Raw genomic sequence first — 27,129 nt, 5'->3', positions numbered from 1 at the left:
TTTGACTGACCCAGCTGTCAATGGACTTTCAGATCAGGCACTCGACGATTGGACACTCAGATCTACATAATTCTCATCTGCAATACCCTCGTTCAGCAAGCCTTGCCCAGCCGCCAAAACAGACACCTGGTTCTCCTCTTCAGCCCACCACTTCTCTACCTAGTGCAACTAGTGCACCATACGCGTCCCAAGCCTTGGGGAACCACATTTTGCAGCATCAGCATCATACCTCCCATTACGCTCAACCGACACACGAACAGAACTACTACTCATCCAATCCCCCCTATAGCACAGCATCTGCATCCGGACAGTATTCATCTAGTGGTATGTGACTCTGATACCAACCTCTTTATCTGGGTACAAAGCACGCAGGAATTGCCTTTCACAGCCGCTGATACCCTGCTAGGCCTTCCTGAAATCATGGCGTCCACCGCTCAGATGCAGAGGCCTTATCCTCCGATTTACCACACCCCACAATCAAGCTCTCCGGCATCAGTCGCTTCTCAAACACATGATCAACATGGCCGAGGTCTTTATGCGCAATCATCGCAACTGGCGCCACAGATGTATGGGTACCAACCATATCCATCTATCAACCCTGTACAGCCTCCTCCATACGCAACGCACACGTCTCCCCAACAGCACCCGCTCACATCGCAATCTATGATTCTGCCTCATCATACAAGCACTGTACAGCTATCTCATCAGCCTCCCCAAACACCCTCTGTTACTATGGCCCCCAGTCCTATTGCCGTCACGGCTTCTCAACCGACACCACCCCAGAGAGCAGTGTTAAGCCCACCGCATTCTGCATCAGCTGGTGGTCCCCTTTCCGCCAATAGTATTCACCATACAACCCCAAGCGCCGGTGCAAGCTCCAGTGCAGCGCCGGGCCCAATCCCGGCGACAACTCCTCTCGTAGTGCGACAAGATAGCAACGGAGTCCAATGGATCGCTTTTGAGTATTCTCGAGATCGTGTGAAAATGGAATATACTATTCGGTGTGACGTCGAATCTGTCAACGTGGACAACCTTAGCCAAGAGTTCAAGACAGAAAACTGTGTCTATCCTCGGGCTTGCTGCAGCAAGGACCAATACAAGGGCAATCGACTTGTTTATGAGACGGAGTGCAACGCCGTCGGTTGGGCTCTTGCTGATTTGAATCCCGCGCTGAGAGGGAAGCGTGGACTCATTCAACGAGCCGTCGACAGCTGGAGGAACAGCAACCAGGATCCTCGACTTCGGAGCCGACGCGTGAGGAGAATGGCCAAGTTGAACCGGCGTCAGGGCATCCCTGCGCAACCCCCTACCCACATGGCTGCTGCTCCTACTGTCCCTCCGGGCATCCCAGCTGGTCTTGCTGCGCCCAGTTCCCGCCCCGGACTTGGGCCGTTGCCTATGGGTCCCCCACAGCTACACCATCACCATGCTCAACCTGAAGGTAGTGGAGGGAATGAGGATGTCAGCGGTATGTTTCACCACATGTGATGTGTTTGAAGTTCATTCCATTCTATAACCTATAACTGTTGTTGGATTTAACAACGGTGTCTATGATCGATAATCATGTAACAATCTTCATTGCACGACCCTTTCGTATGGATACCACCGGCTTGGGTGATTTTTCTTTCTTTTTTTTCTTCATTGCCTCTGCTTATCTTCAAAGAATTCCCTTCGCTTCTACCTTCTGCATATATTCTTGTCGTCCCTGGTATTGTCATACTTGATGTACTTTTATTATCTTCTGGAGTGGTTCTCTTCTCAATTGGCAACCCATACCCAATCGCGTTCTGTTTACTGTGTCACCATGGGTGCTGGATCCCTCTACGCCTCGAACTGTGATGTGCCATGTGAAACTGAGCGTAGGCTAATTCTATATATTGTCATACTATTCATAATATAGGTACCACTGAGTTTTCGAACGGTACCGATCGTCAGCCTGCTGCGGAAGCTCCCCTCACGTCAGGACATACAGCCACAGATATCCGCACCGCACAGGTCTTCCACGGTTATCCTACATTCCCTACATCTGCCAGTGCAGGAGGTGGCTCTAGAGGGCCATCGATACCCCCCTTGATACGAGACAGCGGACTAGGAGGCCTGGGGAGAAATGCAGCTGTTGCGACTTCAGTCCAAAAGGCTGAAGAAGACGAAGACGACGATGACGAACGCAATCCAAGCCATGAAGCACTCTTCGGAGCATTGCCTGACGGGAAGCGGCGCAAGTTCATACTTGTTGACGACCCGCAAAGGGGTTGTCGCGTCCGTGTCAAGGTTATGCTGGATCAAGTTAACATGAACGAAATTCCGGACTCATACCGCATGTCTAACTCGGTGTATCCGCGGACCTACTTCCCCGTGCAAATGAAACATCCACGTGGTCGAGCCGTTCCTGGAAGAAGATATTTCAAGGACGACCACCAAATGGATGGCGACCAAGAGACTGCGACGGTCGGAAGGATCCTAGTTCCAGCACCCCAGACAGATGATGGCGGCGAAATCGCTGTTCCTAAGCTGACTAGAGGACGGCACAGGAAGGAGGTTCTTCTCAACGACTTGGGTTACCGAATGAGTTGGAGCCAAAGTCGAGTCTTCGCTGGGCGACCGTTGTTTCTTCAACGCTCTCGTACGTTGCTGTCCCACTTGCTACACTCCTTGCTGCGTGGCGGTTCCCTTCCCGCTTGCGCCAGTGAAGGAATATTCCGTAGCTAACTTTATTTCCTTGCTTTCTTTTTTGGGAACAGTTGACGCGTACCGGAACAAGATGCGCAGCACCATGCTAGCTGCAGGCCAAGATCCCTCCTCCATCCCTCGCCATTTCGAGACACGGGCCGGAAAGCGAAGATTCCTCGAGCGCAGACAGCGCCAGGGGATGTCTGCATGTCAACGGAGCGCAGAAGAGGTTGGACCCTGAATGGAACAGACGTGGGATAGACTTTGTGCTAACAGCCTGGGGCTACCGCATTTTATGATTGTTCTATGATATTTTATGATGATGTGGCCAGCTACTTGCTACGACGTGACGACACTATGAAAATTCCGAACTTGCCGCACTGTCGAGCAGACAGATTCTTGGCAATGCGATCACACACGCCCAAAACGGCGGATTTGATCGTTTTGAAGTCTCTTGATGAAGGGATGAATAGGTTTTCATTAACGGGGCAGGCGTTTGAGATGATATTTGACTTCTGCAATGATTATACAAGGACTGTGATGACTATGAATATAAGGTATGGATGTGAAAATGAATGCAATGATGGATTTCATTTCTTCTCTTTCGAGATCTTTTGACGTGGATGAAATCAATCATCAAGGGTCAAAGCCTCATGATAGTAACAGAAACTGAGACAAGCAATGATCACATGCGGTATTTGAGCCAATCAGGATGCTTTGCCCTTCACGGTAATGGAGAGCCCTAAGGCAAAAATGGAAAGATGCATGGTGCAGCAGAGAAGTTACCTTACCTGATTGAGTTAGATAGGGTTACCTTGGTTCCGGAAACGCCAGTGGTAAAAATAAACCAGCCTCGGGAGGATGGTACGACTCGTCTTGCCTCGCATCTGTCTGCATCCGCTCACGCAGTTCATTGCATTTGTATCATCGTCATTAAATTAAGATGGATTGTTCTTGGTCGGCAGTTGGAGGTTTCAGATCCTCCAAGTTACAAGAATATTAACCCCTGTTGGATGGCATGAATCTATTGACTTAATGTATCTAACCTCGAGGTAGAAACATGTTATGTAGTCCATCTGTCAAAAGATGTACGTATTTGTCTATCTGATTTCTGTCATTTGACTGCGCTAATTGTATTTCTCGCGTGGCGTCAAATAGTATGGATTGAATTAATCTATTGAAAATGCCGGCTGCAGTAAATGAATTTCAGTCTGACTACGTAATTTTCGCTTCTCCAGTTCTCCACGCTGGGGTTTACCGCAACCAGGGTCTTTGACTTTGAAAAGGGTAGAAGAGTCCCTGACAACGTGGATCCTACTCCGTAGACCCTCAGCGGCGAATCAGCAACACATCGTTGGGCTTGAGACCACGATAATTACTGGATTATGGGAAGCAAATATGATGAGAATACAGTAAACCAATAAAACAGCAAATGAGTGCATTCTAAATAGAGGCATAGTGATATTTGGAGTGAATCATTGTGATAGACACAAGGCCGACGGACAGCACTAAATCAGGTTGTCGGGGCCACCAGCCGACCGTCAGCAGCATCAACATCATCAGCATCCTCAAAGAGTCTGTGCTTGATTCGGCGGCTGGAAAGTCATCCTCTGTACGGAGTAAAATCATAACATACAGTGTTCCGCATGCAGTCACTAGTTTTCTTTCCCCTCACATTGCTTCTTTCATGTTCGTGAATCGGTCATTTGAAGCGACCTTGCCTTCTTTGTCTGTCTGAATTCCATCTCGCTCCTAAGGTACACTCGGTCAACTCTTAGTTTTCGGGAATTATTCGACTTCCTGTACTCTGTATCAAACAACGACATCGACATCAACAGCGACGACTATTGCGATGCTAGCTTAGGCTTCCGCCTTCTGGCGTTTTCCCCTCGCATGATTAGACACTGTCTACTCCTAGGTAAGTGTTCCTCTGACACAAATCTTATTGGTGTCTGCCGATTCCCAAAAATATCCTGTCAATGTCGCATTCTTCTGCCATGCTTATTACGGAATGCTCCTCGCCCCGGATCTGTCTAAAGGAATTCTTCGGCTTATCGAAAATTCATGAACTTGCAGTCAAGCTTCCATGCTCCCAAGTTCCCACCGCTCAATATTTCGCACTTTCTTTGTTCTTCCTGCCTGTTCCTGAAATATCACAAGTTCTCCGCTGTCATCGCTTCAAACCGTGGTTCGACTCGGTGGCCTGTCCCGCTAATTCAGTAGGTATTATTAGGTGTCAGTTTCATAAAAGTCGCGGCCTGGACCGGATTAATTAAACGTGATCGGTCAATCTGATTAACTTTCTGGCGCAACCTGGCTCTTCCATCAATCTGCCTCCTTTTCTAAATCCAGAACCATCTTTCCTTCCCATCATTGGCAGTCGAAGCGGACATCGGTGGTTTGTCTTGACCTACCACAACTGCCATTTCGTGTACCGGAAAGTGCAGAAGAATCCATACAAAAAGAATACGAGCGTGCTGGTTGTGCTTTGAATTATGTCCGGTCCCAACCGGACTTACAGTTTTGGCGAGGGCGACGACGGTTCAGCACATCCATCTTCCAGAACTCATGCCATGCACTCTCAGTACGACGATGTCTCCCAGATCTCCGACGGAGCCCGCATGAATCCGACGAATGGTCTGGGAATGGACCACGGACTTGCCTCAGTGCCGGAGGACGGCCATCGGGGATGGGGTCGGGGTCCAGAACCGTCACCCTCGATACTTACAGGTTCATCAGCGACCCCGGGGTTGGATAATCTGGGGCCAGGGGCCGTTGGAGGCGGCATTAGCGGTATTGCTCTCAGCGTTGCCAATAGCCACGATCGTTTGAGTGGAGTGGAGGCCCTCATGGGCACAGAGGGCCAGGAGGCTAATATTCCTGCAGAGCGAGGGTTCGGTACCACGGGCTCCGATAACCCATACATCCCTGCGCCGCCGGAGCATCGATATTCGTACGGTTCTAATGTCGCTTTGGGGGCAGCCGCTGCCCCGGCTGGACAGTTGACCCCGGGTCAATCCGTTTCGCATCTCAGCTCGTCGAATCCATCGCAACGCAACCTATATGATATCCCGTATCAGGGTGTAGGGGGTCTGAACGCCGGTCCCTACCAACGGCACTCGGCTTATAGCTCGAATGATCTGCCTGTTGATATCAATCCAGACGAGATCGTCGATGATGGTGATGACGGTTTTGCGCCGGCGCCAAACTCCAGATCTGGAGCTCGCATTCAGACCGTTCCTGCGGCGGCTGGAGGTGCAGCAGCAGGTGGGGTTCTGGGGAATCTGGGAGGGCTATTCGGGGGCAAGAGTGCTGCCGATACATCGTATGGACCGGTTCCGGGAGCTGGTCTTGAGGCTGGAGAGAAGGGTCGCTGGGTGAAGCCGAAACCTGGAGGGGGTAGCAGGAAGCGCGGATGGATTGTGGGGGCAATCCTGGCTTTCATCATTATCGGGGCCATCGTAGGAGGTGCGGTCGGTGGTACAATAGGCCACAAAGACAATGCGAAGTCATCCTCGGCTTCCTCCTCTTCCACACAAACGGCCAACGGCGACACAAGCGCCAACGGGGATCTGGATAAGAACTCCGCCGAGATCAAGGCCCTGATGAACAACAATAATTTGCACAAAGTCTTCCCCGGTATTGATTACACCCCGTGGGGTGTTCAATACCCGCTGTGTCTAAAGTATCCTCCATCTCAGAACAATGTGACCCGGGATATGGCTGTGCTCACGCAACTAACAAACAACGTGCGACTCTACGGTACGGACTGCAACCAGACGGAGATGGTCCTTCACGCAATCGACAAGCTCGAGTTGAAAGACATGAAAATCTGGCTCGGTGTGTGGATCGACAGTAACGAAACGACGTCAAGACGGCAGCTAGATCAATTGTACAAGATCATCGATGACGCCAAAGATACTTCCATCTTCAACGGGGCTATTGTTGGTAATGAAGCCCTCTTTCGAGCAGGAAGTGACAAGGCGTCCGCGCAAAGGACCCTCACCAACTACATGCAGGAAGTGAAGGACTACTTCAAAAAGAAGAACCTTGATTTACCAGTCGCAACGTCAGATTTAGGTGACAACTGGGACGCAACCTTAGTTCAAGCGGCAGATGTTGTCATGTCCAACGTGCACCCTTTCTTCGGAGGCATTCCGATCGATCAAGCTGCGGCTTGGACGTGGCAATTCTGGCAGGATCACGATGTCGCCTTGACCAAAGGCACCAACAAAAAGCAGGTCATCTCTGAAGTTGGCTGGCCCAGCGGTGGAGGAAATGATTGCGGGAGCGGTGCTAATTGCCCGAACGACACAGCGGGTTCAGTGGCTGGCATCGACGAGATGAACAAATTCATGGAAGACTGGGTCTGTCAAGCCCTGGAGAATGGCACGGATTACTTCTGGTAAGAACCCTACAACCGCCTTAAGCAGTCGACTGGTTTCAAGCCCAGCGACTAACAAATTCCCCAGGTTCGAGGCATTCGACGAGCCATGGAAGATCCAGTACAATACTGCGAACGAGAATTGGGAAGATAAATGGGGTCTCATGGACGCGGCTCGTAACCTCAAGCCTGGCCTCAAGATTCCCGACTGTGGCGGCAAAACGGCCACTCGGTGACTGTGATGTCCCGTTTTCGATTTGACGCTCGATACAATAGCTTTTGGCACCGTTTCCCATCCATCTATCTTTGCACATGAAGCCTCCCCCAGCCCATTTCCTTCTATTTTATACATCCTTGACGACGCATATCCTGACGAACCTTCACAAGTCTTTGGCTTTTGGCGTTGGTCTGCCTTTTCTTTTCTCCTTGATTGTGTACGTTACCACCTGTTGAATATTCTCATCCTCGGTCGGGGTCAGAGCTCCAATCTCCGGTTGCCAGTGATTTTCGCATGGCTTTGTTGGAAACTTTGTCTCATATTGCACATGGACACTCCTTGCTAAGATACGCTTGTTGATGATTGAGGGCACATCTGTATATACCATAGCAGGCTCTCGCTGGGGTTTAATTTGACGACCATTGAACCTGTGGAATGTTGAGTGTTTTGGGATTGTAAGAAATATCAATCGCCATTGTGACAGTGGTAGTAGTCTTCTACTCTACATACTTTTATATAATCATGAATCATCAGTACTGTCTCTATGGACACAAAGGGGTATATACTAGTCTGTCTATCTGAGTCCCGCGCGCAGAACCCACCATACTCGTTTCAATCTCAGTCCTTCTACAAAAGGTACAATCGCATATTCCAAAACGCATGCTCATTGCTTCCAAAGGTAGGGATTCGCACTGACTCCCTGGTGCCGAGATACCGACCCACAATCTCGGACTCGATCCCCTCCAGGGGACCCCCGAAGAGCAACGGCGGATTAGATGAGAGCAATTGCTCAAGATGCGTCCGTTCCGCACCGGGACAGTACAGGAATGACCGATCGGAGACCTTCGCAAACCCCTCGGGGTGATCGAGAACACTGATCCCGAGCAAATTGAGAAGCGACCGGTCGAGCTGGTTGAAGACAGGATCTTGGGCGTAGGCGGTGATCGAGGGACAATATTTCTCTAATCAATGGAGACGTGCACTCGTCAGTCAATTGGTCTTTCCATACGAGGCGCATGAATATACTGATCGCAACAATCGACTTACTGATCGACTCCGTTACGCACACCAACGCAGCGAGCTGATACAGCGACACACTCCGGCGATCTACCCACCCCCCTCGCAGAAACCCGCTCGGGCTTCCAAGGCCAATGCAGACGATGTTCTCCAGTGGAGTCGCGCGGGCATCCGGATCAGCGATTGAACTGGTCCCTTCGAACCTCCTCCGGAGTGTATCCGCCATCACGCGCCATGTCTCCGATCCCTCCCATCTCTCGCGGTACCCATTGAACTGGGTTTGAAGGTCATCTAGTGTCAATTGCGATGGGGCTTCGGCTGGGATCAGCGACGGGGTTGACGACTCTCCGTTGGCGCTCTGGTTGGGGCGCAGCGCCCGTCGCACGTTTTTGTTGGTGGTGACGTGCGTCCAGCCGTCCGCGTCGGTGACTTGCAGGCGTTTCTGCTGCTGGAGTTTGGAATCGGTTTTCCTGGGACGTCGTGTGTGCGGCATCTTGTTATATATGTTGTGTCTGATTGCCTTTGGAGAGTATGCACAGTGATGTGATGCTCACGCTGCGGGTGATTTTTGTTATCTTTATCGGGATGGTTATCGGCGGTGGGGTGGAGCTTATCGTGGATCTTATCTTATCGGACTTTTTTTAAGTCTCATCTTGTGAAGTCTCATGAGCTACGCACTCAAAGATTACGAGAATGTGTCTAATTGAGTGAAATTATCATGTCAGCTTGGGATCTATGCACATAACTGAGAATAATACAGTATTGGATTGGTGCCCACAATGGTAGACTATGAGCTTCGAATGAGTTGCCGGAGCGTGCTACCATCCGCCAGAACACATTTATTCCAAGTCCAATGTCAAAACATCCGGAAAATCGAGATGTCTATGACTGTCATACTAATCGCCAGTATTTTCGAGTCTTTCACGAAGCAGGATAGAACGAAGCAAGCGTTACTCACTCGAATTGATGTGCATCCATCACAGTGATCGCCCCATACTGCTGCACTCACAGAGGATCTCTAAGCGCCCAGCCCCATGACATCTCCCCTCTTCTAGCGTTAAGATAGGGGCGCTTCCACCTCCTTTGCTCCACGAATCATCGGCTCAGAATGGCTTCAACCATCCCTGCCAGGACGTGATGCCACTTGCAGCCCAGTGTCTTGGACGCCCCTTCGATCCAATCCGATGGCGAGATTGGTTGTCCCCTCACGGGCGCAACTGTTGCCAAATCTCAACAGACCTCTCAAGCGGAGAGAAATGAGGCAGACGCGACCGCCAATTTTCCATCTTTCAACCTGCGGGTGTGGTCACATCAAAGTCTCCTGCATTCTCACTCGTCCAATTCTATTCGCCTGCGTGCAGTAGTCAAGTCAGGATGTGAAATGCTGCTGCAGGACCTGGCCTTCGGGCTTTATTCGCTCTCTTTCAAAAAGACTTGAACGCCCCCCTAATTTGGTTCCTCTGGCTGCTGCTCGCGAAGCTTATTTTCCCTTTCCTCTTTGATGATGATCATTCTCTGCGGTTCGGACGGTTGAACTGTTCGCGAACTCCTTGACTTGACTCGAACACTCCCGTAGGAGTTTCACGTCCGGAAAGTAGACGGTCGTTCTCTTTTGTTTGCAGGACTACTTCTGCTGTTGCAGTTGACTTCATTATCCCTTGCCTTCCGTGAAGGTCTCACATACATCATGGTGCTTCAATTTTCGATATCGCAATGGGCAGCGCTCATCGCACTGCTGTGCGCTGGACTGGCCAACGCCCACACCGTCATCACATACCCAGGCTACAGAGGAAACAACCTCCACACCAATGGCACTGTCGAAGAGTCAAATGGTTTGGGGCAAGCTTACTATAATGGCTCGCTAATCTATCCCTACGGCATGGAGTGGATGTATCCTTGTATGAACTACCCGGCTGGCCTTCGAGTCCGTCCATGAACGTGTGCACAGCTAATGGATAATCGTATCATTTTGGCAGGCGGAGGCATGCCGACGAGCACTAACCGAACGAAATGGCCGGTCAAAGGGGGCGCTGTTGCCATCCAACCTGGCTGGTTCCAGGGTCATCAAACTGCCCTCATCTACATCAACCTGGGCCTGGGCACAATCCCTCCGAACATGAGCCATCCTATGGTCCCTCCCTTCCAGATCACAGGCCCTACCAATAACCCTTACCCTGGTACTATCTGTCTGCCACAGGTCCCACTGCCGGCAAACATCAGTGTGCAGCCAGGGGACCACGCCACTATTCAAGTTATCGAGACTGCCAAGCACGGTGCAGCTTTGTACAATGTATGTCCCCTGCTCTTCACCGAGTAACTGAATCTGACCATGATGCAGTGCGTGGACATTGAATTCGCGGAGCCGTCGGAGGTAGAGGAAGTGACGCGTAACAACTGCTTCAACTCGAGCATCATCAGCTTTGGCGAGGTCTTCACGACAACGTCGCTCACATCGGCGGCAGCGCCCAAGCCGTCGCTGATGAGCATACTGCCTGTGTACATGGTAGCACTATTCAGCTGGGCGATGATGTAGATACTAATTTCACTTTGGCTGTTGTGGTTTGTCTTTGCATTACATACCCAGTTTGAGTGTCCTATTTTTGAACTTCGCGAGACTTTCCTGACACCTCACACTTTCCTTGCGAGCCTCGCATTCTTATCCTACAGGCGTTATAGGCTACGAACCCCATAACCGGAGCAGATACCTATTGATCAAAAAGTCAAGATACAGCTTCAGATGCTAAATTGACTAATTATTATATACCATATATCCAAATACGAGTCTACAGGTTCATTACGTGTTCATTCGAGACTACGCACCAGGCGCAGAATCGCATTGGCAACCTCATCTGGACTCTCCTGAGGCGCCCAATGCCCAACTCTATCAATCAACCTCAGGAACCTAAAGTCGCTGCACACCTCCCCATTCACCATCTTCTGCAACGCCCCTGGTTCCTGGTAAATTCCCCAGTCCATCTTCCCTGACACAAAAGCACAGGGCACCTCGATTTTCTTGCCCGCGAATGTGTCGAAATCCCGTGTGAACCGACCATCCGCTGCCGTCCGCACTCGATACCAGTTCAGCCCGCCCTGGAACCCCGTCCGCCCATACTCCGCCACATAAACGTCCAGATCAGAATCCGGCAGCCAAGCCTGCGAAAGCTGCTGAGCGTTCTCCGGCTCGTTTTTCATGTCCAACGCGATGGCTTCGGGCATGGTAGCGTCCAGCGGCATGATGTAGTAGAATGGTAGCTGGAGTAGTTCATCCGCTGTCCAGGACTTCAACGGACGCGGGTAGTTGCGCGTGCACGAGCCGCTCTTGAGATGAAAGTACCCACGCAGGAACTCGTGGAGTCGGCCCGGGGTGAGGTTCATCTCGTTATTTGCAGAGGCGGTGGAGTAGTACCATTTGTAGTGTTTGCGGTTGCGGTGGGCCAGCTCGGTGTGGATGCTGTTGCTGGCGACGGATTCCATGCCCCCGTCGCTTCCTGGGGTTCCGTGGTCATGGTCATGGTTGTTGGCAGTGTTGAATGGCAGCGCTGGCGTGCCGTTGAACGGGTGGCTCAGCAGGAGCACACTCTCGAAGAAATCCGGTCGGATCAATGCGCACATGGCGGCGGATACGGCGCCGCAGTCGTGGCCCACGATGCAGCGCACGGAGCGGTACCCCAGTGCGTGAACGAGAATCACCATGTCTCGTGCTAGCGAGGTAAGCGAGAAGGTGGACAGGTCTACCTCGTCGTGGCTGCGGGTGTCCCAACCCGTGGTGCGGCCGAACCCCCGCTGGTCGGGGGCGACGGCATAGTATCCTGCCTCTGCGAGACGGGGAAGGATCTTGCGCCACGAGAAAGCCAGTTCGGGGAAGCCATGGAGAAGCAGGATCAGAGGACGGTTGCGGTCGGGAGAGTAGCCAGCCTCGAGGATGTGGAAGTTGAGGGCGGAGGTGGAGATGGATCGACTGGAGACATGAGGGGGAAGGGGGAGGGATGCCATTGTTATTTAGATATCACTTTGCTTTGGATGTTGATGGTGAGATGTATCTACCATGCAATAGTTAGCACGAGCTTTGTGCATTCGTATCGTATCGATAGATAGATGTCTTGTTTGTCTTGTTTCCTGACTCATGTAGATCTACATTTCTCCACATTAACGCCGAGTATATATATGTTGGAGACTCCATAATGATCAGCCATATTGATTACCCGAACATCAAGGCAAAAAGGCAGACACAACTCAGTTGTTTATTGGTAGCCTTATTTTCAAGGTACCGACTAGGTGGAGGTGACAGATGCAACCTCAGGCACCGACACCCACACCAGCCTACATCATCGATGCCTTACAGAGGACATCAATCCTGCAGCAGCTCTGCAGTACGTAAGAAGACCTTAATCTAACTCTGTTGGAGAAACTCTAGATCCTCATCAAGACAAGAAAAAAGTTAAAAGAGAGCCGATCCACCAGAGCGACCAAAGGGGAGAAAGAAAAGTCGGCAATGCTCAATCGCTCATTGATCTGACTTGGATCGGCCTCCAGTCCATGACGCAAAGTGTGCCCCTTCGATCCGCACTCACTCACATTTTGCTCTTGATCGGCATTATCCCCCTTCTTGGGAGCTGGGACTGGCAACTCCCCTCTGTTCATCGTCATTCGGAACTGACTTCTTGATTTCTTCATTCGAGTTTCGCATCAATTTCGTCCATCCTTCTTTCACCCCTGTTCCTCTAATTCGTCTCCCTTTAACACATTCTTTGAGGGATCTTCCGGCCCTTTTTTCCGCATCCCCCCTCTCGTTGACAACGCAGCACATATTGCCGGGCAGTCCGAGGACTTTTCAAACGTGACGGGGTTTACGGCTAGAAGAGCTACCAATAACTACCTGTCGCCTGCTCTGCATGATCTGTATTAAGGTACAGTGGCAGATAAGGCACGAAGAGCAACCCGTGTCTTTGTCGACGTCAGCTTCCATGTCCGCCGTTTGAGGGCAGACGCGACAGTATCGAGTTTCTTTCGCTGGAGGACCCAACATGTTCCGCAGAAAGAGAAGCACATCTCGCCATCAGGTGAGCTTTGCAGTTTAGGCGTATTTCGCAAATTAAATTAAAATTGGCTGAAGCTGATTCTTATTGCTATCCTCTAGCCTCTCTCTACGGTAAACTCACAGTCCGCCCAGTCGGCTGCCACCCATGCCTTCCTTAAATCCCAACCGTCCTCAAGCAGCCTGTCTTCTGCTGCGGCGGCGGCGGCTCTTCGAAGTCTCACACCTACTCCGACGCCCGTGGAAAATGTCCAGACAAAGAGAATGCTTCAAAGACGGGCCTCCGTAACTTCGCAGACCAGCATGACAGGTAGCCTCCGTCCAGGCAGCAGGACAGCCCTTCGTCGCAGCAATAGCTCGAGCTCCATGAGCAACAGGACGTTCCGAGAACAATCCCCGCATCGACCTGCTACCAGTAACGGTCAAGTGGATGTCGTCCCGCCCCTGCCGTCCATGCCTCCAGGACTTGCAGGCCGGACAAATCCTGTTCGACGCTCCGTCAGCCTGGAGCCAAGCGTGCGTTTCAATTCCTCACCCACACATAAGACGCTGGGTCGCGGTATGAGTGTCGACAGATCGCTGCGATCGTCCTCCAGCCAGTCGCCCATCCAATCCCAACCATTGTCTACCGTTCCCGAGCTCGAGCGAACAAGCAGTCGGAATTCAATCAATTTCTCATATCCGATGACTGGTCGACCAGTCTCTCCAACTGTCTCACGTCCATTTCCCACACAAAGTGAGGCCTTGACCAATGTGCCGCTCAATCATGAGTTGTCACCCGCCGGGTCCCCGAATGCTCGGATAGCGAAAAGCCAGGAAATGAAGAAGGCAGCTGGGCTCATTACGGGAAGCCCCGGGAGAACCGCCCCTTCCGTTGGGACCGCTGTCGCAGCTGCACAGGCTGCTGTGGTACCCAAATCCGATGGAACGGGTCACTCACCTGTGGCCAATCGTTTTGTCAATCACCGAGAAGCGGCCACTAATACTCATGCGCAGAGCCAGGCTTCGCGACAAGTATCCTCTCATGCGACGGGGCCAAAGCGGACGCCTACTGTACCTGAAGAAGACTTTCAGGGCGAAGAACGCGCGGGACCAGATGGAATTGGGAGCCGCGTCAATCATTCGCGCGCCGGGAGTGTTTCGCCTATCGACGACCTTGTGCCCAATTCCTCGGAGCATTTGTATGCAGCGGAACCTTCAATCATCAGAACGCCAGCGACGCCAGATGAAAAGGATGTACGCCCTACTTACCCTGTCCAATCCATGGAGTTGAATGAATCGGCAAGGCTAGAGAATGGGCTACAGCAATCCCCCATCCCTTACTCCAGCAGCAGCCCGGGTAGATCTGCACGATTTTCATCTCAACTCGCGGTGACTGGAATTGCTGAGCATCGACCTCCTCCGAGATCCGTTTCGCCGGTCAAATCCGCGCTGAAAAATGCTCGAAAAAGCTCATTGTCTCCTGATGGGAGAAACGGAGGTGTTCTCCGTCCAGGTCCATCAATCAGTGAGCTATCCGACGCCACTTCTGTGGCTTCAGACGATGGCTCTAGACTTGGCTACCGTAGGAAGGCTGTCAAAGTAAGCTTTGACGATGATACTGAAATTGTTGGAGTTGCAGCGAGTCCGCCAACCTCCCCGGAGGAATTAACTCCCGAGCCCCCTGAGAAATTCAGGTCCAGAACTGGATGGTTCGGTGTTGTTAAGCGGAAGACCTCTCAGGGGGATACCGTGCATCCTGATGAGTTTGATGAGGTCTTGAAGCCCCGACCTGCTCTCCCTTCTTTTGGCAGTATAAGAGGACGCCGAGAGGACGAACCTGAGCCGGCACAGCCGGACTTCAGTGACAATGAGTCTACCGCCTCGTCTGATTTCGATGCAGTGGTCTCCGGCTGGTCTGTCTCAAATGACCATGTCTCAAAGGACCATGCCGTTCAAGGCATCATGTCCAACCCTTCCGTAACAAATCATCAACCTGGCACAGAAGTCGATGACATCGCCCTCGCTGATTCCTCTCAAGGCCCTAAAGACCAAACGAGTAGTGCACTTACGCATGATGGTGACTTAGGTCATGAGCCGGTGTCTCAAGTTTCTCAGGCTCTGAAACCGTCAGTAGCGCATGCACACTTAATGCGAGAGCAGGGACCATTAATGACTCCAGATGTGGAGTTAGCGCTACAAGGCGTGGCGGCCCAAACAACCTCACCTGCTGCCGAAAAAGGGCGTTCAAGTCTTGAGATATACAGGGTTCCCGGTGGTTTCCCGCGAACCTCGTTAGAACTTGACCCCAAAGCCGCTAGTAAAAGGACGGGCAAGAGGAGATCACGTGGCAAGTCTATCGATGAACGTATGCCAAATGGCAAGGAGAGCGATGACGAGTCAGGGGAAAGTGTTTACAGCGACGCCGAGGAGGGCGTCGATGGTGATGGCTTTGGCTCAATCAATGCTATCGTGGATGCGCGCATAGCGCAAGGCAAAGACGGCCGGCCTGTTGATTCTCTCCTCAACAACACATTCTCCAAAGACGACACACGCGGATTCGGAGCTAAGTCCACCAATGGAACGGCGAACAGGCTTGGAGAGTCAAGTCAGGCTGATCCTGCGCAAGCGCAACCTGCCGACTCTCCCACCTCCCCACAAGCATTTCCTACACGGTCTACAGTTCAGACGCAGACGACCGCCAATGACATACATTGGTCCGCACGCGCGAGTCAACCGAAGCGGCCTATGTCAACAATAGTATACAGTGATTCAGGGCTTCGTGACGATGTTGCGAAGGATGGCTCATTACGCGAGCTATCGGGTAACGGCACTTCTGTTTTACGTCGAGCCGATTCTGAGCGGGCGAAAAAGAGGCCTGTGTCATTCGGGCCGGTCATCCAAAAGGAAATCGATCCAGCGCCTTCTAGCGAGAGACTTATTAACGGCAGAACACCCTACATGCCTCAAAGGAGAATGTCCACTGGAAGCGACTCATCCAGCAGTTTCATAAGGTCCACGCGCCGTGCTAGAAAGGGTGGACAGCATACCATGCGTCGCACCATGCGGGGAGGTCCTCCGATCCGGGCCATGCCACCGTCTCCCGGCCGGGCATCATCACCTTCCATAGAAAGTCGGCCTCTTTCTTCGGGGTCGGTCACAGGCACCATGCGCACTACATTGCGGAGCAGTGGACCCAAGAACGACAAGACTTCGAGCTTCTTCTCTAGCAGGTCTCCGAGAACGAAGGCTACCAAGACAGCCACGCCTCGTTTCGTATCACGATTCCCAGATTCCGATGACGAAGATGCTGATTTCCAGCAGCGGAAATTTCAACGTCGATACGATGATTCTAGTGACGATGAGCCAGGCCGTGTGATGCACACCCTCCGCCCGGTTCGCGGCATTCCTCGACGGCAGGGCACAAACGACGGCGATTCCACGGAACTGGAAGATAGCTCTGAGAACGAGGGACCAGCCACCCCTGCACCAGCAGCTGTCTCCAAGAAATCTAATATTCCTTCGCACGACCCAGGACTTGCTGCAGTGGCCAGGTCGCGTGGAATGACAGAGGAGGAGTTGGATGAGTTCCTCCACCGTCCGGCAAAGGGACGAGTTTCTGGAATCCTGGGCCGGTTCACATTGAAGAAATCCAGGCCGCCCATGGAACACAAGGCCTCCAAGTCCAACCCGGGGGACCTTGTTCACATGAGGGAGGAAAACTTGCTGAATCCCGGTCGGGGAACAACGGTCACAACTGTTAGTGCCAATCACTCCGGGGCTTCTCCTTCGAAGCTCACCAAGGGAGGCTTGAAGAAAGCGAACGGGAACAGCCGGCCAACGGACTCCGGGCGCAAAGGGTCAGAAGCCGCAGCGGATGCTGGAACTGTGGCGGAACAGCACCCAGTAGCGGTGGGTGCATCTGGAGACGGAATTGCATCTATTGCCCACCATAGTGAGCCCACCGCAGGGGACAGCGCAGTGAATATGCAGGGCTCCGAACCCGCACCTCCGCGCGAGGAGCCACACTCGGCTAACAGCAATGGCAGCAATAACATCAGCGCGAAGGATATCGTCTTCCCACAGGGAGGCCGGAAGAAACGATTTCCTCGTCTTCGAAAGGCATTCGGCATGCGCAGCTAGGGGAAGCCGAATGATGTCTATTCGCTTCTTCCACTACATATATTAAAGCATATTTGCTTGTAATCTATACATACTTTGGCAGGTTTTTCCCCTCTGAGAAGGCTTCTCCGATAGCTGCATGTGCTATGGATTGGTCGAGGTCCCGACCTTTCTCACGTTTCTACGATACTACGAATTACTACGCCTTGAAAGGAGGGAGCTAGTGCTCCCTATTTGCCGTGATTTCAATACTTTGCTCCCATCCGCCCATTAATTTAATCTGTTGTGATACCTTCACTTCTCTCCACCGGCCACGGAACGTGTGGACGAATTGCTAATTATTATGACTCCTACATAGGAGCAGGCTTGATTTATTTTCTTCTTGTTGTCTCTTCTTCTTCTGTGTCGTTCTTCTACAATTTCTGAGGTATGTAATAATGATTTTTGGTGGGACACGGGTTTAGGAATATGGATAATATGGGCAATGGGCAAAGGGTTGAGGGTCTTAATACACCGTACTAGGTTCGAGGAGTTTTGGCAAAAAGATTATCACTGTTGAATAGAAGGAGGATCAAGGACATCTGTAACATCTAGGAATTATCTACGGGATATATAATGCCATTTTTGAATTTGATGAAGAAGACATTCCCACTTTCTGATGGATCGCTGATTTCTTCAGGCTTTCATTAGGGAGTACTATCTAATAGCACCTAACAGCACGTAACTTAAGCCTGAGGGTCCAAGTACCGAGTACGCAGCTTGTGCCATGATTACTGTTGAGCTTCTTAATGCATGCAAAAGTACCCGACGATCGGCTGTGTTGACCCGTGCAACAACCTCGGGATGGGAAGCTAGGAGACATGGAAACGAGCTCTTTGCTGTCCACCCACGAGTCCACTTCCCAGTGATTCCGATCTCGTGCAAGGGCCCCACACGGCAAACCAGAGGGCCAGAAGGCAGACACGACAGCCACTTACACCAACCTCTTGCTTTTTTTGGTCGGGTATCTATCGATAAACATGGGAATGCGTCTCAAAAAGGACGGCCGATGCTGGGGATTGGGTTGAAGCTGTGGCGAACGACTGTCCGTTATTATTATTAATGTTACCTTGCTGTTGGACAGCAAGGTAACGAAAAGGGATACAGCTCAAGAAATTCGATGGCTGGCGGGCGCTTAGTAGAGCACCCGTGAAACTAGAGCAATCATGATGGAGATCAGAAGCACTGGGGTGGAGCGCTTCAGATCAGGGCTGTCAGCCCGTAAGCTGCTGGTGGTCTTGAGAGGGGAAGGCGACTGCTGATGAAACCCCAACTCCAATAATGGAGCTCCACGAATATTGTCTGGATCAATTGCAGATGGGCCAGAGCGGTGGAATCTGCCAGAAAACTGTAGCTAGAATTAGGAGCAGTATCTCTTCAATATTCTCTGTTGATTCTCTCCATCACGCAGGAAGAGACAGCTCAATGCTGCTCAATATCGAGTTGGTGAGGAGAAGAACCGCGCAAAAGCCACCACCACGGTCGATCGTCCCAGCCCCAGTAACGCCAAGGGATCCAGATTCCCGATTCGACCCGGGGAGAAGTTGAGGTTGCCATGGAGATTGGTGTCTTTTTTGAGTTTCAGCTCTGTGCAAGTGCCATGCTGGCCAGCCTCCAGACTTTATCACCGATTGCATTATCATTATTATTGGGTGTACGAAGTACGACGAGGAGACGAACTCATCCCACGGGCTAGAACACATTGTCGTCATGCATGTGAAGGTTCATCAGTCTGAATGGGACAGTAATGTTTTAGTAGTTTGTGATTTGTATTGTTTGGAAGCATTGTTGGCCGGTATGTTGATGGGGCCGTTCGTATGCAGCAGGATGTATGGAGTAGGCCGATGGAGTCAATCAGAATTAGCTATATATATCCAGCATCAATGACCTTTGCAGTTAGCACATGCTTTTCCTTGAGCATAAATTGATCCTCATGAGACAAGAGCTGAAGAGAATAATTGTGATTTCCTTTCATACCGTTTGGAGAAGGCGACTATCACCCGTAACCTCGGATAGATGAAACCCCAGAGGGCGTTTCTGAGCGGGAGGCTGGAAAAGACCCAAACGGGCAAAGCGCAGTAAACAAACGCGTGGAAACAAGAAGCAGCAGCATTGGATGGAAGAACTGATGTGATGATTGACGGATTGATGGATTGACTGAATGTTACGATTCTGTTGCTGTATGGGGAGGTTTCCTGGGTGTACTCCGTAGAAAGTAAGGTGTTTGTTATGATTAGATACAGTCGCAGTAGTGAACGACTGCCTCTCCCTTCCTATTTCAAGCCCCTCATCCTCTTCTTCTTCTCCCTTTCTCTTCTCTTCTCTCTTCCATTCCTTCTTCCTCTTCCTCCCCAGCATTTCTGAGTTTATCTCACATTCCCCCCTTCCTGCCAACAACAGATTAGATTAGATCTATCTAATCTTCAATCTAATTCTCACTCCCCGCGAGAAAGACTTCTCTTCCAGTAAAGAGTCTTTTCTTGTCTCGCCTTTCGAGTTGTTTCGCAACAGTTCGAAAGGGATTCGAGAAGAGACGCCCAAAGGACAGCCAATCTGGACTTTGACGCCCGCGTCCCCATCCCCTTCAGTGTCTTCCCGTCGTCGTACCGGAGTGACGCTGTTCCTGAGACTACTCTGACTAGAGTAGAGGGAGAAGTCAATCTCGATCGTACTTCGCACGTCGAACGGGAAGATACTCGAACCTCTGCTCCTCTTCCCGACTCTCGTGTCTACGGAAGAGAAGAAGTCGATATCCATATCACCAAGGACCGTCTCCCCGCACCTTCTCGCAAGGGTGACGATTTCCAGGTTATCTACGAAGACCGTGCCCACAAGGATTCTCGTGTTCCTGAGGTAGACCTTTCGCGTCAACGGTAAGCATTTGTTCCTTTGCACTGATCTCTTTTGTTTTATTGCATTTTCAACGGCTCGTGGAGACTCCTTTGGTTTTCATTTGTTATTTTCCCTTCCCTATTGTCGTTTGAGCTGTGGTGATTTGTTTTCTGTTGATTTTCCCCGAAAGGCCTCGTGCTTCTGCATCGATCTACATTTCCAGTTGGAAAAGTGGAGAGAGTGAGAAAAACAAGGCGACAGGGGAAAAGCAGCAAAAACAAAGCAAAACAAAACAAGACAAAACAAAACAAAAACAACACAAGCACTAGAAGAAGCGGTGACGCCTTCAAGGCTGCATCAGCCGAGAAAGTGGCACCACAAGCCTAGTCTAGAGCGGATGAGAGATTGCGAGCTATCAATTTACGCAATAAGCCCGGTGCTTTTGCTCGGCGGGCCTAAATTGATTAGCCGCTCCATCCAATCTATTTACGTGGCACAAAAAGACCAAAACAAATGCAGCCAAATCAAAACAAATGCCCCCCCAAAAAAAGAAATTGACATCCAATGAGCGGTGTCGGCCTGTTCCCTTATCCTATCCCCCCCCCCCTCGTGTCTCAATCCATGGTTGTCTTGTCTTTCTATTTCTTGTTTATCATTCTCTCTCGGATAGGATCTAACATTCTCCCCCGTTCCCACCCCCAGATACCGTGAACCCACTTCTCGCTACGCACCTTTACCTCCCAAGCCCGTCTACGACCAGGCTCTTGAGTCCCAGCTTGACATCACTGAGCGAGAGTATCGTCGTCGTACCGACCCTACTTACGACGTCAACCTTTCGTACGGTCGTCACCAAGCTCCCGTAGACTCTTATCAAGCCTACCAGCCCCAACAGACTTCCGACGTCTCTGCCCAACGGTCTAAGACCGAGATCGACGTCTCCTACGACAAGGCCTTTGCTCCTAAGCCTCTCGAATCTCGCAAGGGAGACTCCTTCAGCCGCCGCGAGCTTACTGTAGAGTCTGTTCCTTCTCGTCCTTCCTCCGTCGCTTCGATCTCTCAAGTCAAGGTCCTCAAGCCTTACACTGCTATCGACCAACCCCCTGCTCGCAAGATGGGTTATTACGACGACGACGGTAACTACCACTCCTTCCGCCGTGGTGTGGAGCGTGCTGTGGACCGCATCACGCATCCATTCCACCACCACCATCATCATCACCACGATCGTGAGGAAGTAGTCATCGCTGACGAACGTGGCCCAGTTCGTTACCGTGATGGCGTCCGTGAGGATGTCCGTATCGTCGAGCCTCGCGCCGGCAGTACCACTGCGGAATCCGTCCCCATCCCCTGCCACTTCATCCGCATCGGCGACATCCTGATTCTTCAGGGTCGTCCCTGCCAGGTGATCCGGATTTCCGTCTCTCCCCAGACCGGTCAACACCGCTACCTGGGTGTCGACCTTTTCACCCGTCAGCTGCAGGAGGAGTCCAGCTTCGTCTCCAACCCCTCCCCCTCGGTCGTCGTTCAGACCATGCTCGGTCCCGTCTACAAGACCTACCGCATTCTGGACCTCCACGAGGATGGCACCCTCACCGCCATGACCGAGACTGGTGATGTCAAGCAGGCCCTGCCCGTCGTCACCCAGGGTCAGCTTTTCCGCAAGATTCGCGATGCTTTCTCTGAGGGCCGCGGTAGCGTCCGTGCTCTCGTCATCAACGATGGTGGTCGTGAGCTCGTCGTTGACTACAAGGTCATCCACGGTTCCCGTCTGTAAGCATCTAAGCCTCTTTGGGCTTAGTTAGATTGGGAAAACGGAACAGGTTAGTTTATCCGCTTTGTCACCCATGCAGTCCAGTCCTATGAACCATGGTTTCGCTTTGACCCAGGGGAAATACTTTCACATGATGCTGACGTCATTCTTCTAGTTACGAATCTTCTATCTGCTGAGCGAAAACGATAATTTATATGGTATGGCAATTGTTTGTATCTGACATGATGGACTACACGATTGGAATGGCCTCTTGATGAAAAATGAAAAGAAAAACGACAAGCACGACCTCTTGGTTCATCCCAGATTTTCCTGTATCAGTCATGGCCACCTTGTAACTACAGCTAGATCATAATGCTACTTTTATGTCCCCTTGATTGCTTACTTAGAAGTCTATGCTGTAGGCTTGCAGTTACATTATTGATTAACTGTTCATTGTATATTTTCCCATATGAAGAGTCGTTGTCATTAATGACGCTAGTTCAAGGACGTCTGACCATCACCAATTTAAATTGCTAGATCGCTCTACCAGCGGTTGGTTGTTGACTGTCCTTCCAGTTGAAACATTGAATTCATATAGTTCACTTAGCAAACCAGAGTAGCATCAACATCAACAATATATACCAAATATAATAAAGCAACCAAGCCTGTCCGTCCATCCATATACTCCTGACCTGACCTGCCGAAAGAAAGAAAAAAACCTATGAACAGCAAAGAGTCGATTTTGTACAACCTGCGCCTTCCCATCTCTGCAAGTGCATGAGAGACTCGTAGCAAAATCAAATAGTAAAGGTGGAAGGGAGAAGAGGTAAAAAACTGAAAAGAGAGGCGAAGGGAATAAAGAAAAGAAGAGGATGAACCAACGCCGTCTGGCCAGGAGCATCTTTATAGGGATCCTGAAGAAAAGTGGAGCAGAAAAGCATACGCCGAACGCATAACCAGTGTATCATGGTGGAAAGCATTATCTGAAGCGGAGCGTAAGGAGATGATTCAACATGTCACATCGCAGGTCGAGTATCAAGATGCTGGATCACTCAGGGTGAGAAATGCGCTGATGCCTTGAAATCCTGGTAACGCCGTAAGTCGATCAAGTTGCAAAAAAGGGATGATCCAGAAGCCATATTGTACATGTCCACATGCGGAGAGAAGAGACGGACAGGGTATCGCTTATAACAAAGCCCTAAGTGGAAGTCGGCCAAGAAGAGAGGCACATTTATGATCATGAACACGAATCAAGGAAGGACATCCTCGGGTCGAAAGGGATGACAAGGATCGTCACCTTTCCCCGAATTTGCCGTATTCCTGTTGCCACTTCAGTAGATGACGCGTGAGGACATCCATCATTTCAACGCTGCTCAGATCTTTAAACTCTTTCTCCTTGGAAGCCTGACCAGACCCTGTTTCGCTATCAATGCTTGATGTCCCTGACTCCACTTCGTTGGTATTCGAAAGTAATGCAGTCTCGATTTGATCCATCGTGGCCTTTGTGAGAGAGCCATTTGGTTGGTCTCCATTGCCAGAAGGGGTGGAAGTTTCGCCGGCAACAGCCATCTCGACCTGCATCCGGGAGATGAATTCAAGGATTCCAGCAACTCGTCTCTTCATCTCGTTCATGGTAGTCCGTTGAGGGTTCATGTAGCGCGGCCTGCTCGGTTTTCCAGAATCTACATTGTAGTGCGCTCCGTTGACTGTCCCCACTCTCGGCGAGTCCCCACCGATATCGTGTGATTGCCCCCGGCGTGGAGAGTCAGCTCCATTTATATCTCGATCCCTGGTATATTGGTTACGTCCGACCCTGCCACCACGGCGCGCAGGTGGGCGTCCAGACTTGCGGGTTGACGGACGGGAGGGAGCAGGTTCCGGAGCAGGTGCAGCGGTCTCCGGGCTAGTTTGAGGGGGTTCATGGTCTTCCACAGTGGCTTTGGTCGGCGATGCCATCTCACGGTCGGCATCTGCTCGTTGCAAATGTGTTAGGTCGAGAAATCCCAAGATAACTACAGGGCTCTTACCTTCACCATTTCGCCTCTCCAACTTTCCCTTCTTGCGGCTCGCAATCTCCGCGGGGTCTGTTTCGGGTTCTTCAGGTTCTTTGATGGGCTTTTCACGATGACCCCGCGGTGCCACCCTAGAGTTTTTTGTGCCGTTGCCATTAACGTTCGTCTTCGACTCATCTTCTGATGCAGGTTGGGATTCTGCGTTTTCTGGTTTTGAGACAGCGCTTGGTGAAGGGGAACTTGTACGCTGGCGCTTCGTCACCTGCTTGTGACTAGGCGGGGAAAACGGGTCAGCAGCAGCACCAAAGACCAATGTTACTTGGGAAGGGCCGTCATCCGACTCACGCTTCGCTGTCACTTCGACTCCGCTTGCCTCGTCGGAGAGCAATGTCCTCTGCAGGGGGCTGAGTATCTTCCTTGCTCTCTTCGATCGCTCGCCGGAGCTGCTCCTCTTCGTCATAAGCTGCATCACGACTATTCATGGTTGATCTGCGTTTGGGGTTGGCAATCGACTCGTTCTGTCGTGATTTGGAGTCTTTCGCCCGTCGCGAATTATCACGGGACGAGTCACGGGAGGTTGCAGGGGAAGGTTGGATGGGGGCGACTGGGAGGTACTGCGATGAATATTGTCTGCGAGAGTGTAAGCACGACGGCCATATAGTTGAAAGATGATTCCACGTAAGAGCATCGCGGTTGAGGTGGGTGAGAATTTAGAGCATTGGCTCAGCCTCGACGGGTAACGAAGAGCCTGACGGTATCGTCCGGGCAATTCAAGGCCGAATGGACGCGGTAAATCATAGAAGGGCAAATCCTTGAAATGAAAGTAGAGAAGAGGTTTGAAGACATACCCGTTGGACTCATTCTTGATTCTGTGAAGATCTTTCCGACACTCCTCACAGAAGTATTCGTCGGGACTCATCGCTTCATCCATAATTCCCACGCAGCCACCGTGTTGCCAAACTTTGCAGGAATCACACTGGATGAACATGCTACCGATGTCGTCGGACATCAGGTCCGATGAATCTGCGGAAAGATTCAACGCATGTTGATCCTTGAACCCAACAGCCACCCCGTTGCGACCGAGAGCCTCCCGCCGAGAGGGAGGCAGGCCTGGGTAGTCTTGCTGCCCACAAAGACATCGGGTAACCTCTTCTTCTTCGTCACCCTCTCCGTCTTCATCCTCATCATCCTCCTCCCCGTTCAATCTCAGATTGTCATCATCTCCCCGGGAGCGCTGGCGCTGCCGTGTTTGTGGGTAGTCGTTTCTTGTGGCACTGTCGGCATCATCAATGGACTGAGAACGTTGGGTCAAAGATCTCTGAGGCGACGAAATTTTATGGTTCGACCGAGTGCTTCTTTCGCGAGTCAAGGAATTCGACGAGCTGGAGGAATTTGTATGCTGAAGGATGGCGGGCGAGGGTTGGGAGGTGCGGGCGCGAGAAGAGCGACGAGGAGTCATGGCGGAGGACTGCGAAGCGAATGAAGTACAATAATTCTGGCAATGGGACGATTATGGAGGATAGGTTAAGTATTTAAGAGTCAAGCAAGGCACAATTATAAGCAGAAGCTGCCCATGTGCGAGCAGTCGCACGCGGGTAAGTAGCTGGGATTCGACAGCGACGACTCGTAGGAAAGGCGAAAAAAAGAGAGCGAAAGGACCGACAAGGCAAAGAGTAGGAGCTGGCGATTGAGACACGAAGTTGAAAAAGAATCCAAAATGTAGCGTCTGCGAGCTCGAGTCTGAGCCGAGGACTACATAATCTGCAGATTTCTGTTTGTGAGGGTGGAGGGGAGGGAGACAAGGGAAGAAGAATGAGATGGGGGGAGAGGAGAAAGCGAGTTTGGTAGCAGTAGCAGTACTAGCAGTAACAATCCTAATCAAAAAAGGCGGACCGCAAGCGGGTTTCTTTTTCTCTCCTCTCCGGGCTTTTCCCCGCTCACCATCTACCAGGTCTCGTTTTGCGCTCCCCGAACCTCGAGACTCAACTATTGCAAAGAAATTGCTATCATCTTCTTGATGTTCACATTACATCTCGCCTGGTGTTTTCAGAGCAGAGTTGCTTCCGATGGTGTATGACTGAGACGGCTGACCTCGTTTGACAGAGCCGATGATGGCATCGTCCATTCCGCCATTCATTCCACTAGAAAACCCCGCTTATCAAGCGTCGACCGCACGCAACGTCCACAGCCTGCCTCCTTACTACCTACCGATTCGAATTTAAACAAAGACTGGAGATGAGCCGGTTCATTGGGTGGACAGGGAAAACTGAGTTCTCCCACTGTCCAGGTAGTTAGAGGAGTTGTCGCGAGGAAGCCGTCCTCCATGAACGTTCAGGGAGCTTAATCCTTGCGGATGTTGCCATCATACAAGAAGAGAGCCTCGTTTCATCACCACATTCGCCGGTGGACTCTGAAAGAACTCGATGAAATTGTTCAGCTATGGAAGATTGATCCCCATCTTAAGGTACTGCTCCTTTCTACGAGTGCATGAGCTTTCAGCTCCAGAAGTACCATAGCGTGTTCCTTCAGTAATGGTTGCCCATAGAGCGCTTGGGAATAGGAGAGCATCACATAAAGGTAACCAATGTATGAGAGCTGTTCTTGCGAGCAGTGCACGGTATGGTGCCTGTTTCGATTCACAGCTTGTAGACGGTAGTTTTAATCAACAGCTGGACTCGATCGTTGAACTTGCCATCCGCTAGAGTATTTTTAAAACTCTGAGGTATTCGACGAATGTCGTGAAAATAAGAGTCTTCCTGCCAAATGATCATTGATACGGTTGAAAAGTACTTCCCAACTCATCTTCAGGAAATATTTGTAGAAATAGAAAATGTGTATCCTGCCTGCGATGGAGACTGTTCGGTCCCGAAATGGAATAGCGCTGGTTGAGGCCTCAGGCGTCAAATCGGAGCCTCAGGGCGAGAACCCGCAGCTCCAAAAAGAACTATCATGTACGGAGATAGGTTGTTATTACTCTTATGGTCAATTTCACCCCTCCATCGTCCATCTTCCTTTTTCTAATTTCTCCCCTATCAATAGCTCCTTTTGATTGTGAATACTTCTTTTACTTACCAT

The 27,129-nt window shown here is 51.1% G+C and overlaps 8 protein-coding genes across 8 annotated transcripts; 5 read left to right on the top strand and 3 right to left on the bottom strand.

The window, feature by feature from the left end:
* Positions 1 to 420: 420 nt before the first annotated feature.
* Positions 421 to 2,911, top strand: Aud_006019 (uncharacterized protein; the record flags this gene model as incomplete). The annotated part of the gene is made up of 3 exons (XM_043290928.1): positions 421 to 1,468; positions 1,901 to 2,623; positions 2,742 to 2,911. The coding sequence occupies 3 exons, from the start codon at positions 421 to 423 to the stop codon at positions 2,909 to 2,911; spliced, it is 1,941 nt and encodes a 646-aa protein (XP_043146863.1).
* Positions 2,912 to 5,165: 2,254 nt separating this feature from the next.
* bgt3 (putative cell wall glucanase) lies at positions 5,166 to 7,290 on the top strand (the record flags this gene model as incomplete). Its single annotated transcript, XM_043290927.1, has 2 exons — positions 5,166 to 7,075; positions 7,143 to 7,290. 2 exons carry the CDS (start codon positions 5,166 to 5,168, stop codon positions 7,288 to 7,290), a joined length of 2,058 nt encoding a protein of 685 aa, XP_043146862.1.
* A 608-nt stretch (positions 7,291 to 7,898) lies between these two features.
* Positions 7,899 to 8,781, bottom strand: Aud_006017 (SRR1 family protein; the record flags this gene model as incomplete). The annotated part of the gene is made up of 2 exons (XM_043290926.1): positions 7,899 to 8,233; positions 8,319 to 8,781. The coding sequence occupies 2 exons, from the start codon at positions 8,779 to 8,781 to the stop codon at positions 7,899 to 7,901; spliced, it is 798 nt and encodes a 265-aa protein (XP_043146861.1).
* A 1,194-nt stretch (positions 8,782 to 9,975) lies between these two features.
* Positions 9,976 to 10,821, top strand: Aud_006016 (copper acquisition factor BIM1-like domain-containing protein; the record flags this gene model as incomplete). The annotated part of the gene is made up of 3 exons (XM_043290925.1): positions 9,976 to 10,186; positions 10,265 to 10,578; positions 10,627 to 10,821. The coding sequence occupies 3 exons, from the start codon at positions 9,976 to 9,978 to the stop codon at positions 10,819 to 10,821; spliced, it is 720 nt and encodes a 239-aa protein (XP_043146860.1).
* A 269-nt stretch (positions 10,822 to 11,090) lies between these two features.
* Positions 11,091 to 12,281, bottom strand: Aud_006015 (alpha/beta fold hydrolase; the record flags this gene model as incomplete). The annotated part of the gene is made up of 1 exon (XM_043290924.1): positions 11,091 to 12,281. One exon carries the CDS (start codon positions 12,279 to 12,281, stop codon positions 11,091 to 11,093), a length of 1,191 nt encoding a protein of 396 aa, XP_043146859.1.
* Positions 12,282 to 13,312: 1,031 nt separating this feature from the next.
* Positions 13,313 to 17,445, top strand: Aud_006014 (uncharacterized protein; the record flags this gene model as incomplete). The annotated part of the gene is made up of 2 exons (XM_043290923.1): positions 13,313 to 13,348; positions 13,426 to 17,445. The coding sequence occupies 2 exons, from the start codon at positions 13,313 to 13,315 to the stop codon at positions 17,443 to 17,445; spliced, it is 4,056 nt and encodes a 1,351-aa protein (XP_043146858.1).
* A 2,200-nt stretch (positions 17,446 to 19,645) lies between these two features.
* Positions 19,646 to 22,066, top strand: hexA (putative Woronin body protein HexA; the record flags this gene model as incomplete). Its single annotated transcript, XM_043290922.1, has 3 exons — positions 19,646 to 19,671; positions 19,935 to 20,336; positions 20,998 to 22,066. The coding sequence occupies 3 exons, from the start codon at positions 19,646 to 19,648 to the stop codon at positions 22,064 to 22,066; spliced, it is 1,497 nt and encodes a 498-aa protein (XP_043146857.1).
* A 1,269-nt stretch (positions 22,067 to 23,335) lies between these two features.
* On the bottom strand, positions 23,336 to 25,513 carry Aud_006012 (putative transcriptional regulator (Cti6); the record flags this gene model as incomplete). The annotated part of the gene is made up of 3 exons (XM_043290921.1): positions 23,336 to 24,326; positions 24,400 to 24,684; positions 24,903 to 25,513. The coding sequence occupies 3 exons, from the start codon at positions 25,511 to 25,513 to the stop codon at positions 23,336 to 23,338; spliced, it is 1,887 nt and encodes a 628-aa protein (XP_043146856.1).
* Positions 25,514 to 27,129: the final 1,616 nt, after the last annotated feature.

Source organism: Aspergillus udagawae (genome assembly GCF_001078395.1).
Source record: "Aspergillus udagawae IFM 46973 DNA, scaffold_4, whole genome shotgun sequence".
In the NCBI taxonomy this organism is placed as follows: Eukaryota; Fungi; Ascomycota; class Eurotiomycetes; order Eurotiales; family Aspergillaceae; genus Aspergillus; species Aspergillus udagawae.
This window is presented reverse-complemented; position numbering and strand designations above follow the sequence as displayed.